General features: G+C 55.1%; 1 protein-coding gene across 1 annotated transcript in view; it reads right to left on the reverse strand.

The window, feature by feature from the left end:
• Window positions 1-12,067, reverse strand: part of LOC137432205 (uncharacterized) — a 325,295-nt gene extending 313,228 nt beyond the window's left edge. The window contains exon 1 of the mRNA XM_078783922.1: window positions 11,913-12,067. Coding sequence (XP_078640048.1) covers window positions 11,913-12,067 — 155 coding nt within the window. The remainder of the gene's footprint in view (window positions 1-11,912) is intronic.
• Between the last annotated feature and the right edge of the window lie 3,609 nt (window positions 12,068-15,676).

Raw genomic sequence — 15,676 nt, forward strand, 5'->3', positions numbered from 1 at the left:
GGGGTATCAGGTGGACGAGTTGCTGTGGTCACCTGCTGTGCATGGTTGCGGCGTCCCTGGTTCGTGACGGGACGCCTTGAGTGGTAGGACTGGCAAGGTCTGGATTTGGATCCGGCCTATTGGTGAGCGTGTGCCCTGTCATGCTACCCTCGCCCTCTCCCTCCTCCGCCCTCCTCTCCCTAGACAGGTTGACAATATATTAATTAATTGATTGCCTTAAGGGGAGGTAGTGGGTTTAATGCCCACCGAATGTGAAGTAGGGGTATGGTTTCACCTGTTAGTCTGTCTGCAAGCCAGATGTCTCATAGGGTATGAAAATAATTGTTTCTTTAATATCAGTTGAGTAAGATATGTGATTGGATGAGGTGTGAAGGCGAGTTATGACTGCTCCCTTGGAGCAGTCCTGGTGTTATTAACACTGTTAACACTGTTAAGTCTCATATAATCGTGGTTAAAGTACATGTGCTGACAAAAGTGGGCTTTGGTTTGTATGACTGGGAAAGAAGAGACAAAATGGTTTGCTTTGGAAATGCTGGCCTGTTGAAGAGGGGCCAAGGTCACCTCTCTTTGATTGTGGTGGCTGGCTTACACTGGTTTGTGTGGGAGAAAAAAGGAAAGGGCTGATGGCGCTTTGATCTCGCAGCCTGTGCGGTTGGGGCTGTGGCTGGGTTGAAGGGGAGAACCCAGTGGTTTACAAATCCTGAGCAGAGTGGATTGCCATTGAGCATGTTTAATGATTTTGACAGAAAGGTGGCATAACGGGGGGAAGTGAGATACTGATGTCTGCATGAGGATGGCAGAATTGGCCTTCGAGGGACAAATGATTTTGTTGACAAGCTAGTTGTTTGCATGTAGTTCGTGAAAGCGAGCGGACCAAGAGACTACACCACTCTAATAAAGTAATGTCCTTCGGATGGAAATTGAAGCCTTGTGTATGGCCTCGATTGTCTGTCTGTCTGTCTGTCTGTGAATGGAAACTCAGAGAATTGGACTGGACTTGGACAGAAGGCAGGTAGAGTGATATTGCTCTTGCCTCTTGCTTGGCAGAAGGTAGCGGTGGTTGTGGTTGAGTCCACCCAACCCCCTGTCTGCCTGTCCGATGTGTGTTCATGAGGTCCATGGAGCGAGCTCATGGGCCAAAATTGAGCTCTCGGGAGCTGAAGTGTGGAAGATGGGGACGTTGTCTTGTGGACAATCTGTGAATGGCTAGACAGATGCGCCTGTAACGGGAAATGGTATTTGCGCCAACGAATGGAAAGGTGTGAATTTGTTTTAACAAAATTGTGCTAGAGTGCTACACACAGGTTGACCCCAATCGAAGAGGTGGTTGGGTGCTGGTGCAGATCGGATCACGGCTCTGCAGACCAGGTGAACAGAACTCCACCAGGTACGTTGGGATCACATCAATTAAATTATTGCTCATAAGGGGAGGTGATAGGGCAATTCCCCTGGGAAAATGTGTAAGGAAATGTGTTACTTTGCATGGTTGACTCTAGGTTTATATTTATAGATACATCGAAAATGTCATGGTTAGAGACGGTCATTAACCAGTGTGGCAGCCACATTCAAGTGGAAGGTGTGCACAGAGGAAGCTACAGATGGAGGAAATGTTGAGATGGATCTTGGAGACTATGTGAAGCTGGAAGGTGTGAAAATATTTTGTTACCTCGGAGACATGCTGAATAGAGAAGGAGGATCAGGCTCGGCAGCGGTTGCTAGAGTGAGATGTGCATGGAAGAAGTTTCGGAAACTGAGTGGCGTGCTGACAAGGAGGGGAGTGTCGTTGAAGCTGAAGGGAAAGGTGTAGGCTGCATGTGTGAGAAGTGTTATGATTTATGGGAGCAGGACATGGGAAATGAATGTAGAAGGAAGTAGAGGATGGGGAAGACCGAGAAAGGCTTGGCTAAAGATGGTTGAAGAAGAAATGCGGGCAAGGGGGTTAACAAGGAGAGATGCAGAAAATAGGGCAAAATGGAGAAGATTGTCATGGGGACCGCAAAGCTAACCCCCGCTCTTGCAGGGAAAAGGGCCTTAAAATGCCTGTTATTGTTGTTGTTGTTGTTGTTGGGTGATAGGGCAAAGTGCAAAAGGAGGGTAGAGTTGGTGATTGCGGATGGAGATTAGCTAGAGAACTTGGAGACGATTTCGTAATTTTCAGAGAATTTTCCAGTGAGTTATACTGGTGTGAAATTTGCTTATCCAGGTATTGATAGGATAAGAGAGAGGTTATCAAAGGAAGTATACCAGTTGATGTATTTTGATATTTAACTACTATACCAGCTGCTAATGATGTGAATTGTGATATGGGTCAATGTAAATAATTTTCTTACACAGGTGAGATGAGATGAGTGAGATGAGTGAATAATATTAGATGCAGGCAAATATATAGGAAAATTGTGCTTCAGATTTAATTTGCAGGAATGAGACGCTTCTGGGATGGAAGCAATACAGGATCATGTTTACAAATATTTGTGTTTACAAAAAATGATGTCTGCAATATAGGAGGACAACAAAGCAGGATGGAGAAAATGTGGTGAGTTTCTCCATTGACTGATTATAATTGGGGGGATCATGGTTGGCAAATCGAATTTTTTATCATGATCATGATCATGATCATGGTTTTTTTTAATTTTTTTTTTTATGGTTGGCAAATCATGTATCATTAGATGTCGGGAAGATGATTAAAAGGGAGGTATTTTTGGAAATTGGTGAAAGTAAATATGGCATTTGAATTTCCACACACGACGCAGGGAACGCGGCTATAAATAGCCAACCATCTGAGAGATGAGGTAACTAAATGCCAATTGGCGGGGGAGGGGGGGCTAGGAATTTGATCTGTGTGTGTCAGTAAAACTTGCAATACAGGTACAGGTGAACAGACCATGGTGGGCCGAGAGCGGGAGGAAGAGAAACGAGACGTCCCCATGTGCAAATTACTGTCCCCAACCATAATCATGCGGCCGCAAAGGGGAAAGTCCGGGTTTGCCACCCCCCCCCCCCCCCCTGTTCCTGCGCAGTCCTAGGTGACCCCGAGCTTGCAGGATCGGCATCAGTGGCTAGGTTTGCATAGCGTTGAGTTGCGATCCCCAAAAATGCGCGTCCCGTTAGAATGCACGGTCCGGAAGAAAGAAGAGTACACATCCCGTTAGAATGCACGGTCCGGAAGAAAGAAGAGTACGCGTTCCGTTAGGGTGCGCGGTCCGGAAAAAAAAAGGAAGAGTACACGTTTCCAGCGCATGCACGTTAGTGGCCCAGCACCCAACCGCGAGGTGCGGGCCTGGTTCTAATCCTGGGACAATGAGGGTCTTTATTTTTTAATTCTGTGGTTTTCTTTGTTATTTTGATGTGATTTTATTTTTAAATTTTATTTTCTTTCATTATTTTGTATGTTATGGTTTGTGTGGGAGATTTGTTGTTTTGTTTGTTTGTTATTTTGAGTTATGTCGACTTTAATTCGGCAATGCAAGTTTCATTATTAATTTTTCTGTGAATTACTCTGTTATCTTCTGTCCTGGAAGTCCTTGGTGTCCTTGTGTTTTATACTTCTCCCACCGCCCCCCCCCTTCCCACGCCTCCTCCCCCCAAGCCCTCTCCCTCCCACACATCTCCCTGCTCTTAAATGTTGTGTTTGTGTGCTTCCCCTTCTCTCCCCATCTTGTCTTCCGCTCCCTCTTTTTATATATTTTGTTTGTCTGGTTGATTTGTTTGTGAAGTAAATGTCAGCTTTCACGAGCCTCGATTCAGTATAGGAAAAAAAAAAGAAAAAAAAAAATTGTAGTTCGATATTTGATTCATGATGTTACCGCCCGTTGTATAATTCTGAGACGGTGAGTTATGTCGACTTTAATTCGGCAATGTAAGTTTCATTGTTAATCGTTCTGTGAGTCTCTTTATTAATTTTTCTTTGCGATTTTTAACCAATGCATGCTCCGTTGGGTAAAATTTCCCCCTAATACAACGATGCGGTAATCTTCCTTTTCCTCTCTAGGTCTAGTTTGCTCATAAGGGGAGAAGGGGCCCATTGGGGGTACTTGGACTTCGCCCCCACTTTGCTGACCCCACTCCATGGTAGGTTAGGGTGTGGCACCAGCCCAGTGCACGTGTCGAGGTGCTCTTGACGGAAATAGGAGGACCCTCTTCTCCTTCGTGTATCATTAGATGGCCAGCTCAATGTCGTACAGCCATGCCCTCGTCTCTGGTCCTACGTCGAAGAGGTCCGCTTCTAAAGGTGGTCTGTGTAGGGGGCAGGTGGAAGTCATGTGTTTGGCAGTCTGCTCAGGCTTGCCGCACTCGCACGCGGCGCTGTCTGCCAGGCCCCACATCTTCAGTGATGATTTGAAGCGGCCGACCCCCCGTACGTAGACGGTTCAGCAAGATCCATTGCGGGCGTGGCAGGTCTTCTCCTACGACGCCACCTCCTGGGTCCCAAATGCAGCGATGGATGCGAGTGGGCCCAGCCGTTTCCCACATCTGCTTCCAAGATGCCACCAGCCATATGCTTCTAGACAGGTCCTCAGAGATAGAACTGAACATCTCTTGTGCCGCCTTGTTGTAGGGATGGCAGGACTTGAGTCTGCTTGGAGGCGCCACTATCGTTGTGGTGTTGTGCAGGATGTGCAAGTCGTGTTTCTGGGCGTTTCTTACCAGGGCGAGGATAGCAGCCTCCCGTCGGAGGCCGGCCGGGACGATTCCCGCTAGGACTGGCAGGTGCAATGCCGGGTGGGCTTCAAACAACCAGCTACAATGCGGAGGGCGTTGTTAATGACAACATCAACCTTTCTCATGTGTGGGCTTCTGCTCCAGGCCGGGGCGCAGTACTCGGCTGCAGAGAAGACCAGGGCTTGCATGGATATTCGTAGGGTCTTAGCGGAGGCTCCCCAGGACGTACCAGCGAGACTTCGGATAAGCGAGACCCTTGATGTCACCTTGGCCTCAGCTTCTTCTAGGTGTTGCTTGAAGGACAGTATCCGATCCAGGCGTACACCGAGGTACTGTGCGGCGTGCCGGAACTCCAAGCGTTTCTTGTCAATGAACACGCCCAGTTCCCTTTTTGCTTCTCTGGAGCTAAGATGGCATGCCGCGAACACTGTCTTACCAATGCTGAGCTGCAAACGCCACCGGAAGATCCGACGCACCACCATGGTGAACGAGGTAAATTGGGGGCAAATGCCAGGTACTCCCAATGGTGTCCCCAGGGGGATCCAGGGTGATAACTAAAACTATCTATGATGTTATAGAAACAGATGGAGGAGTGTCGTGGCAACGACTGAGGGGGCCCCCTCTTCATACTGAGTATTGAGCCGCTGTACCCTCCCAAGCCTCTTGAGGGCAGTCTAAGACCATATGTGACAACTCCATTTTTCCCCGAAAACCTCCCAGGGAGATCTGTCGGCCCCAAGGCCGGTGCATTGGATTGCGTGTACCCTCCAAACAGAAATATTGTGCCCTCTCCGTGGCCTTGCTTCCCACGCAGGCTCCTCGCTGCCTGAGCCACCTCTTTGATCCCAGCTAGGGATGAGGGTAGGGGGGGCGGGGTTAGAACTAATATATGACCCACTGTTCGGGTGGAACTTTAAGATTTTTCAGTGTATGGCCTCGAGGCGCTTCCTTGTGCATTGTACGCATCACGACTTGCTTCTTGCTAATGTGGGTCGTGCTGCCGCGTGCCGGGCGCAGCCGTCTGAGGTGCATGGACTGGAAAATGTTCCGTGCACGTTAATTAATATCTTCTGTAATAAACCTCTTGTATCACAGTTCAAGATGCCTCCAGGGGTTCTTCTTGGGGTCAAGGGGGGCCTGGGGGGCCGATGGTTGCTACCACATACACATGTGGAATATACGCAGGTAACAACAACACATGTAAACACTCAATCGTACCCACACTAGGTACACACGTGGAATATCCTCAGGGAACAACAACACATGCAAACATCCAATCGTACCCACACGAGGTACACATGTGGAATATCCACACACATATACACCCGCAAGGCTAACCCCCGCTCTAGCAGGGAAAATGGCCTTAAAATGCATGTTGTGTTGTTGTTGTTGTATATACAACAAGGGCCATGGTCAATGGTCATGCCGAGCTTTTGAAGGACACCATTCATCGTATTCGCCTCCGGGGAGATTGGCATCCGAGAATCGAAAATGTTGGGGGTACACCGGGTACACCGGGTACACCAAACACTACTCCATGCAGTACGGATTTAGAATCTGCCTTTTTCGCCTCCACAGCGGTTCCAGCCATCGTTGTGACTGGTTTTCCGCTGGGAGGCCGAATGGGGGGTGGGGGGCAACCCGAGTCCCTGTATGGAGCGAGTTACGACAACCCGGAATTAGAAGCCATTTTGTTTCCATTGTTTGCGCCACGCACTAGTGCACTGCCCGCTGGTGTGTACATACATTGTGCGTAACCTAGTACAACATTTGAGTGCCTACATTGTGTAATTTGTGATTTGCACCGTGCCCCTCGCTTTTGATATGATTTTCTCTTAGTCCAAGATAAGAATCGGATTTTGTTTATTGCAATAATCTTTGTTCAGAAATGTAGTTTTATGGGGAGGAGAGGGAGGAGAGGGGGAAAAGGAATAAAAGGGAAAGAGGGGATAGCAAGTGCCTATGATTTTCTGGACTACCTTGCTCTCTTGCGTCTTACTTTCTTGACCAGCATGCATGCGCACAAAGCCGACAATGTGAACATTTTCAAATCTCTGTTAAAGACTCGTTTATTTGAAAATGCCGACATCTGATTATATCTTAGGTTTTCTTCTTGTATAATTTGTATTTGTATATTCATCTCGTTGGCTTTCTTCTCTTTTCTAAGCGCTTCGAGGCTCCTGCAACTTACGCCGTATAAATTACTGTTATTATAACAAGATTGCCTTAAAACCATCTTGACAAATGACAGAAATGTTGATTTTAAATATGAAAATTAAAAAGTAATTTAACTTTTCATGTCGGCGCACCGGGAGAAATACATATGCAAAATTAAATTGTAATTATATAAAAGGCCCAGAAATTGTAATCCAGACTTGCAATGGAAGAGTATGCATGTAAAACATACCCGTTTTTCACAGCAATGTACAATTAGTTGTATGGTGTACATCTAAACTATTCCAAATTACATACATGTACATAATAATAACAATAATAACAGTGTAGCGGCTACCGCTGGGTTTTCACAATCGCCTTGCACCTACCAAGGACGCGGAGCGATCACCATGCCGGGCTCATCCAGGACGCCCGGGCAGGCCCGCTCTCGACTTGCCAGGCCGCGTCCGGGATGCCCGGGCTTGCCCGGGCATACCCGCCCTCGACTTGCCAGGCCGTGGCCAGGACGCCCGGCCACGCCCCCTCTCGCCGTTCCCGGGCAAACGCTCCGGGATAATGTGTGTATATATATTGCTGCCCGATAAACGGGCTTTTGAGAGTACCTGAGCTGTTTTGTTTGAATAAAGCAACTCGGACGAATTCCAGCTTTTTGTCGCGTCCATTCTTCCGATCGACGTGGGAGCACGGCTCCTTCATTGGTGACCTACCGACATGGACACGGCAGTTGCCCTCAAACTGCCTACCTTCTGGGAGGCTCACGCAGCGGTTTGGTTCGCACAGGTGGACTCCCTGTTCGCCCTGCGAGGCATCACGGCCGACGACACCCGCTTCCACCATGTGGTAGCAGTGCTCGGTTCAGCCACCGCGGCCCGTGCCCTGAGCCTCCTCAAGAACCCGCCAGCCGCTGACAAATACGGCGCGATTAAAAAGCTCCTCCTCGACGCTTTCGCCCTCCCATCGGCGGAACGCGCACGGCGCCTGCTCGACCTGCCCGAGCTCGGCGACACGCGCCCGTCCGAGCGAATGGACTACATGCTTTCGCTGCTCGGCGAGCACTCTCCGGCATTCCTGTTCCGGGAGCTGTTCCTCCGTCAGCTGCCTAGCCCGGTACGCCTCGCCCTGGCAAACACGACGATCACGGATCCCCGTGCCCTCGCCAGGGAAGCCGACAAGATCTCCGCGGCAGGCCAACGCATTGCAGCAGCGACCTGGGGCCCACCGCCGTCCGACGCAACACCCATGGCGCCCGAGCACCCGGCACGGTCGACGACCGAACTGCCGACGCAATCGGCGACCGCTACGCCAAGCCAACCACCTCCAGCACGACGACCGGGGCCTCCACCTGACCAAGCGTGGTGTTACTATCATGCCAGGTTCGGACAGAAGGCCCGGACATGCCGACCCCCGTGCACCTTCGGCAGGCTGGGAAACTGCCAGGCCGGCGTTCATTACCAGCCATGAGGGCCGACCACACGGGCAAATTACTGTTCATCACGGACAAAGCGTCCGGACGGCGCTTCCTGTGCGACACCGGCGCCCAGCTGAGCGTCATACCCGCCTCTGACCAGGACAGGCAGTCCGCGGTTTGCGGCCCCTCCTTGGTTGCAGCCAACGGATCGGCCATCCACACCTTCGGCCCGCGCAACGTAACCCTCTGCTTCGGCGGCCAACGCTTTACTTGGACGTTTGTAACCGCAAACGTGCCCATGGCTCTGCTAGGCGCCGACTTCCTCTGCGCACACGGACTGCTGGTGGACGTCCAACGGTGTCGCCTAATCAACGCCGAAACCTTCAGCTCCCTGGTATGCACATTGAGCAGCTCTGCTCCGACCGAGCTGGCATGCACCCTCCCGGCGGAGAACGAGTTTGCTCGCCTGCTCACGGAGTTCCCGGCCCTCACGCGGCCGACGTTTTCGGCCGTCGCAGTACGACATGGGATCGAGCACCACATACCAACCACGGGCCCGCCGGTCTACGCCAGAGCCCACCGCCTCGACCCAGGCAAGCTTGCCGTGGCCAAAGCCGAGTTCGACGCTTTAGAACACCTCGGCATCGTGCGGCGCTCCGATAGCGCGTGGGCTTCACCACTACACATCGTCCCAAAGCCAGGGGGCGGCTGGTGCCCATGTGGCGACTACCGCCGTCTTAACGACGCTACCACCCCCGACAGGTATCCGATCCCGCACATCCAAGACTTCTCCGCCCGTCTGGCGGGACGGGTCATTTTTTCAAAAATCGACCTCATACGGGGATTTCACCAGGTACCTGTCAGGGCGGCCGACGTCCCTAAAACGGCAGTCATCACGCCGTTCGGCTTATTCGAATTCCTACGGATGCCGTTTGGTCTCAAGAACACGGCTCAGGCGTTCCAGCGCTTGATGGATGGCGTGCTGCATGACTTGCCATTCCTCTTCGTTTACCTGGACGACATCCTCGTCGCCAGCACGTCCCGGGCCGAGCACCTCCTCCGCCTCCGAACACTATTCGGGCGCCTCAGCGAGCACGGCCTCATCGTCAACCCGGCCAAATGCCACTTCAGCACGATGGCCGTTGATTTTTTGGGCCACCACATCACCAAGAACGGGGCCGTGCCGCTGCCAACCAAGGTCGAGGCCATCACCACGTTTCCGCATCCCCGCTCAATAAAGGCCCTGCAGGAATTCCTGGGAATGGTGAATTTCTATCACCGCTTCGTGCCCCGTGCTGCTCAACTCATGCGACCCCTCTACGAAGCCCTCCGGGGCAAGCCGGCCAAGCACGACATCGTCTGGTCCGCAGCAATGGACGCGGCCTTCCAAAGCTCAAAGTGGGCCCTCGCCGACGCAACACTGCTCGCTCACCCGGTGCTCAACGCTCCCATCGCCCTCACCACGGATGCCTCCGACTACGCTGTGGGCGCCGTACATGAGCAATGGGTGAACGGGGTTTGGCAGCCACTCGCTTTTTTCAGCCGGCAGCTCCGGCCGAACGAGCTCAAATACAGTACGTTTGACCGTGAGCTCCTCGGTCTACACCTGGCCGTTCGCCATTTCCGCCACCTCCTGGAGGGCCGATGCCTCACGGCGTTCGTCGACCACAAGACGTTGGTTTACGCAATGGCCAAGGTCACGGAGCCGTGGTTGGCCCGCCAACAGCGCCACCTCTCCGCCGTGTCGGAGTTTACCATGGACATCCGGCACGTCGCCGGCAAAAACAACGCCGTGGCCGACTGTCTTTCTCGGGCCAGCGCGAACGCGGTCCACCTCGGCGTGGACTTCGTGCTTATGGCGGCGGACCAAACCACTGACACCATGGTGCAAGGCATCCGGGCGGCGGACACGGGCCTCCGCCTGGCCGACATCCCCTTCACGGACACTGTCCTGCTCTGCGACGTCTCCCAAGGCCAGCCTCGCCCCATCGTGCCCGTTACCTGGCAACGCCGCATCTTCGCCTCCCTCCACGGCCTTTCCCACCCGGGCCGGAAAGCTTCCCAGAAGCTGGTGTCGGCGCGATTCGTCTGGCACGGCCTTCGACGGGACATCCGCGATTGGACCAGCACCTGCACAGCCTGCCAACAGGCCAAGGTCCACCGACACACCCAGGCCCCGCTGGCACCTTTCACCGTGCCCGAACGACGTTTCGACCACGTCAACGTGGATCTGGTGGGCCCCCTCCCCCCGTCACGGGAGTTCACACACCTGCTCACCATGGTGGACAGGACCACCAGGTGGCCGGAGGCCATTCCCCTCATCTCCACCACCACCGCCGACGTGGCGCAGGCTTTCATCGCCACCTGGGTCGCCCTCTTCGGCGCACCGGCGGACATCTCGTCAGACCGCGGACCACAGTTCACCTCCGAGCTGTGGGGCGCGGTCGCCCGCAACCTGGGGGTCAAGCTCCATCGTACTACGGCCTACCACCCCCAAGCCAACGGGTTGTGCGAGCGATTCCACCGCTCCATGCAGGCCGCGCTCATGGCCGGCCTTCAGGACGGCGGTTGGGCCGACCGGCTGCCGTGGGTCCTTTTGGGCCTCCGCACGGCCCCCAAGGAGGACCTCCGGGCATCCACCGCCGAGCTTGTCTACGGCCAGGTGCTACGCATCCCGGGCGAGTTCATGCCCGACGCTACCAGTCCCTGGTCCGCAGCTCGCCAGCGCTCGGACCTCCAGGAGGCCGCCCGACGGTTTGCCCCCGTGCCAACATCCCATCACGGTGACCCCCAGTCCTACATCCCCCCAGCACTTCGCACAGCGGAGTATGTTTTTGTGCGTCATGACGCACATCGGGGGCCACTCCGGCCGCCGTACGACGGGCCCTTCCGGGTCCTGCGACGGGACGACAAGTCGTTCGTCATCGACATCGGCGGCAGGTCGAACCGGATTGCGGTGGACCGCCTCAAGCCGGCGCACGTGGACATCGACCAACCGCCACGGTTGGCCCTTCCGCCGCGGCGAGGCCGCCCCCCGTCCACTGTGCCCCCCACTGGACCGCCCACCACCACACCGGACCCCCCCCCCCCACGACCCGCCAGGGGTCGCTTCGGCCGGGTCATCAGGACCCCCCTCAAATTGACCCTGCCGGTGCAAGTCGATTCTGGGGGGACGTGTGTAGCGGCTCCCGCTGGGTTTTCACAATCGCCTTGCACCTACCAAGGACACGGAGCGATCACCATGGCGGGCTCGTCCAGGACGCCCGGGCAGGCCCGCGCTCAACTTGCCAGGCCTCGGCCGGGACGCCCGGGCATGCCCGGGCACGCCCGGCCACGCCCGCCCTCGACTTGCCAGGCCGTGGCCAGGACGCCCGGCCACGCCCCCTCTCGCCGTTCCCGGGCAAACGCTCCGGGATAATGTGTGTATATATATTGCTGCCCGATAAACGGGCTTTTGAGAGTACCTGAGCTGTTTTGTTTGAATAAAGCAACTCGGACGAATTCCAACTTTTTGGCGCGTCCATTCTTCCGATCGACGTGGGAGCAAGGCTCCTTCAACAGTATTTATATAGCGCCTTAGCATGAAATGAACAAAGCGCTTCACCACATATCTTGAAGACTTCAACTTACATTCCATAATCTTAGAAGAATACGACTTAAAGCTACTTACAGGGTAAAGCTCTCTACACAGGGACTCCAGGGGCAACATCGGAGTCCCTCTGGGAGCTGTAGATGGAAGCACGGGTTACACAGGGGGGAAAGACCAGGCAGCCAAGGTCGCCGCGAGCACCTGCCATACCAGGTATACGGCGAAAGTTTATACATACCCCTCTGCTCGACACATGGGTATACAGTATATAACACAGGGGTATACAGTATATAACACAGGGGTATACAGTATATAACACAGGGGTATACAGTATATAACACAGGGGTATACAGTATATAACACAGACAGGGGTATACAGTATATAACACAGGGGTATACAGTATATAACACAGGGGTATACAGTATATAACACAGGTGTATACAATATATAACACAGGAGTATACAGTATATAACACAGGGGCATACAGTATATAACACAGGGGTATACAGTATATAACACAGGGGTATACAGTATATAACACAGGGCATACAGTATATAACACAGGGGTATACAGTATATAACACAGGGGTATACAGTATATAACACTGGGGTATACAGTACCGGTATATAACACAGGGGTATACAGTACCGGTATATAACACAGGGGTATACAGTATATAACACAGGGGTATACAGTATATAACACAGGGGTATACAGTATATAACACAGGGGTATACAGTATATAACACAGGGGTATACAGTATATAACACAGGGGTATACAGTATATAACACAGGGGTATACAGTATATAACACAGGGGTATACAATATATAACACAGGGGCATACAGTATATAACACAGGGGTATACAGTATATAACACAGGGGTATACAGTCTATAACACAGGGGTATACAGTATATAACACAGGGGTATACAGTATATAACACAGTGGCATACAGTATATAACACAGGGGTATACAGTATATAACACAGGGGTATACAGTATATAACACAGGGGTATACAGTATATAACACGGGGGTATACAGTATATAACACAGGGGTATACAGTATATTGTGGTGCTGTGCACACACGACTCGATTGGCAGAGAGGTAGGCCACAACGCGTTGATACAACAAGAGTCTTTATTCAGAGCTCGCACTTCAGCACTGGGCGGGCTCGAGCTTAGAGCCCGCATATATCTCCCGAGGCCACACCTTGCCCCCGGCGTGGCCGATCGGCCGAAAGGCGGGGCATGCATTTCAGTTCCCCGCCTGGATGCTCGCGCCACCCACTGGTGTGCGGAACTATTGTCCCTTGTGCCCGCCACACGCGCCCCCCCAGAATTCCCGCGCACCTGAAGGGTGAGCTTGCGGGGAAGCCGGATGACCCGGCCGAAATGCCCCCTGGCGATGCATGCAGGGCTGGGGGGTAGCGGGACGGTGGGGCTGGGGGGTGCCGGGGGTCTGACCGCCGGGGGGCGGCCTCGACGCGGAGGCAGAGCTGCTTGCGGGGGGTGGTCCAGATCGAGGTGGGCCGGCTTGAGGCGGTCCACGGGGATACGATCCGGGGCACCGCCGATGTCGACGGTGAAATATTTGTCCCCGGTCTCCAGCACGCGGAAGGGCCCGTAGCGGTGCCCGGTGGGCGTCATGCCGGACGAAGACGTACTCCGCCGTGCGAAGCTCCGGGGCGATGTGGGAGGGCGGGCAACCATGGTGTGCCGTCGGCACGGGGCGAACCTCCTGGCGGTCTCCTGCAGGGTGGAGTGCTGTTGCGCCACGGACCAAGAAACCGTGGAGTCGGGGATAAATTCGCCCGGTACCCGCAGTGGTTGCCCGAAGACCAGCTCCGCCGAGGACGTGCGCAGGTCGTCCTTGGGCGCCGTCCTGAGGCCCAGCAGGACCCAGGGGAGCCTGTCGGCCCAGCTGCCGTCACGGAGGCTGGCCCGGAGCGCGGCCTTCATCGAGCGATGAAAGCGCTCGCACAGGCCATTGGCCTGGGGGTGGTAGGCCATGGTGCGGTGCAGTTTGACGCCGAGCCCTTGCGCCACCGCGCCCCAGAGCTCTGAGGTGAACTGGGGGACACAGTCGGACGAGATATCCGAGGAGGCACCGAACTGGGCAACCCAAGTGGCGATGAAGGCTTGCGCCACATCCGCCGCCGACGTCGCCGCCAACGGCCTCCAGCCACCATGTGGTGCAGTCCACCATGGTGAGGAGGTGGGTGAACCCCCGCGAGGGGGGCAGAGGTCCTACCAAGTCGACGTGGACATGGTCGAACCGACGCTCGGGCACCGTAAACGGGGTCAACGGGGCCTGGGTGTGGCGGTGGACCTTTGCATGCTGGCACGCGAGGCACGTCCTGGCCCAGTTGCGGACGTCCTTCCTGAGGCCATGCGAGACGAACTTTGCCGCGACGAGCTTCTGGGAGGCCTTCGTGCCTGGGTGGGACAGGCCGTGGATGTCTTCGAAAACCGGGCGCTGCCAGCCAGCAGGCACAATGGGGCGAGGCCGGCCGAGGGAGACGTCGCACAGGAGGGCCGTGCCCGCGACGTCGAATGGCACCTCGGTGACGCGGAGGCCCGTGACGGCGGTCCGCAAGGCCTGGACGCCGGGGTCGGCGGTCTGGTCCTCCGCCATCCGGGCATATTCGATCCCGAGGTGGACCGCGTGCGCGACGGACCGGGAAAGACAATCCGCCACCGGGTTGTCTTCACCCGCGACATGACGGATGTCCGTCGTGTACTCGGACACGGCAGAGAGGTGATGCTGCTGCCGTGCCGACCATGGCTCGGCGACCTTGGCCATCGCGAACACAAGGGGCTTGTGGTCGACGAAAGCCGTGAACGGGCGGCCTTCGTGCAGATGGCGGAAGTGTCGGACCGCCAGGTGGAGTCCGAGCAGCTCGTGGTCGAAGGTGCTGTAGCGGCGTTCGTGCGGGCAAAGCTGCCGGCTAAAAACCGCCAGCGGCTGCCAAGCACCACGCACCCACTGCTCGTGCACCGCGCCCACCGCGTAGTCCGACGCGTCGGTGGTAAGGGCGATCGGTGCATCGGGTGCCGGGTGCGCCAGCATGGTGGCGTTGGCCAGGGCCAGCTTTGTGCCCGCAAATGCCGCGGCTATCGGCTCCGACCAGACGATGCCACCTTTGCCCGGCTTGCCCCAGAGGGCCTCGTGCAGGGGGCGGAGGAGCTGGGCGACGTGGGGCACGAAGCGGTGGTAAAAATTTACCATGCCCAGGAACTCCTGGAGCCCCTTGATCGTGCGGGGGCGTGGGAAATCCCTGACCGCCTCAACCTTGGCCGGTAAAGGGACGGCCCCGTGCCTGGTGATGCGGTGCCCCAATAAGTCGATGGCGGCGATGCCGAAACGGCACTTTGCGGGGTTGATGATCAGGCCATGCTGGCCCAGGCATTCGAAAAGCGTGCAGAGGCGGAGCAGGTGCTCCTCCCGGCACGCGCTCACGACTAGGATGTCATCCAGGTAGACATAGATGAAAGGTAAGTCGCGCAAGACGCTGTCCATGAGCCGTTGGAACGCCTGGGCCGCATTCTTCAACCCAAAATGCATTCGCAGGAACTCAAAGAGGCCGAAAGGGGTGATGACGGCCGTCTTTGGGACATCGTCCAGTTGAACGGGGACATGGTGGTAGCCCCGGATGAGGTCCACCTTGGAGAACACGGTCGTGTTTGCCAACCGGGTGGAAAAGTCCTGGATATGCGGGACCGGGTTGCGGTCGGGGGTGGTGGCATCATTGAGCCGGCGGTCGTCACTGCACGGCCGCCATCCTCCACCGGGCTTCGGCACAATGTGCAGAGGAGAAGCCCAAGCGCTGTTGGAG

The sequence above is a fragment of the Myxine glutinosa genome, chromosome 8 (genome assembly GCF_964187855.1).
Source record: "Myxine glutinosa chromosome 8, kmMyxGlut1.1, whole genome shotgun sequence".
Taxonomy (NCBI): Eukaryota; Metazoa; Chordata; class Myxini; order Myxiniformes; family Myxinidae; genus Myxine; species Myxine glutinosa.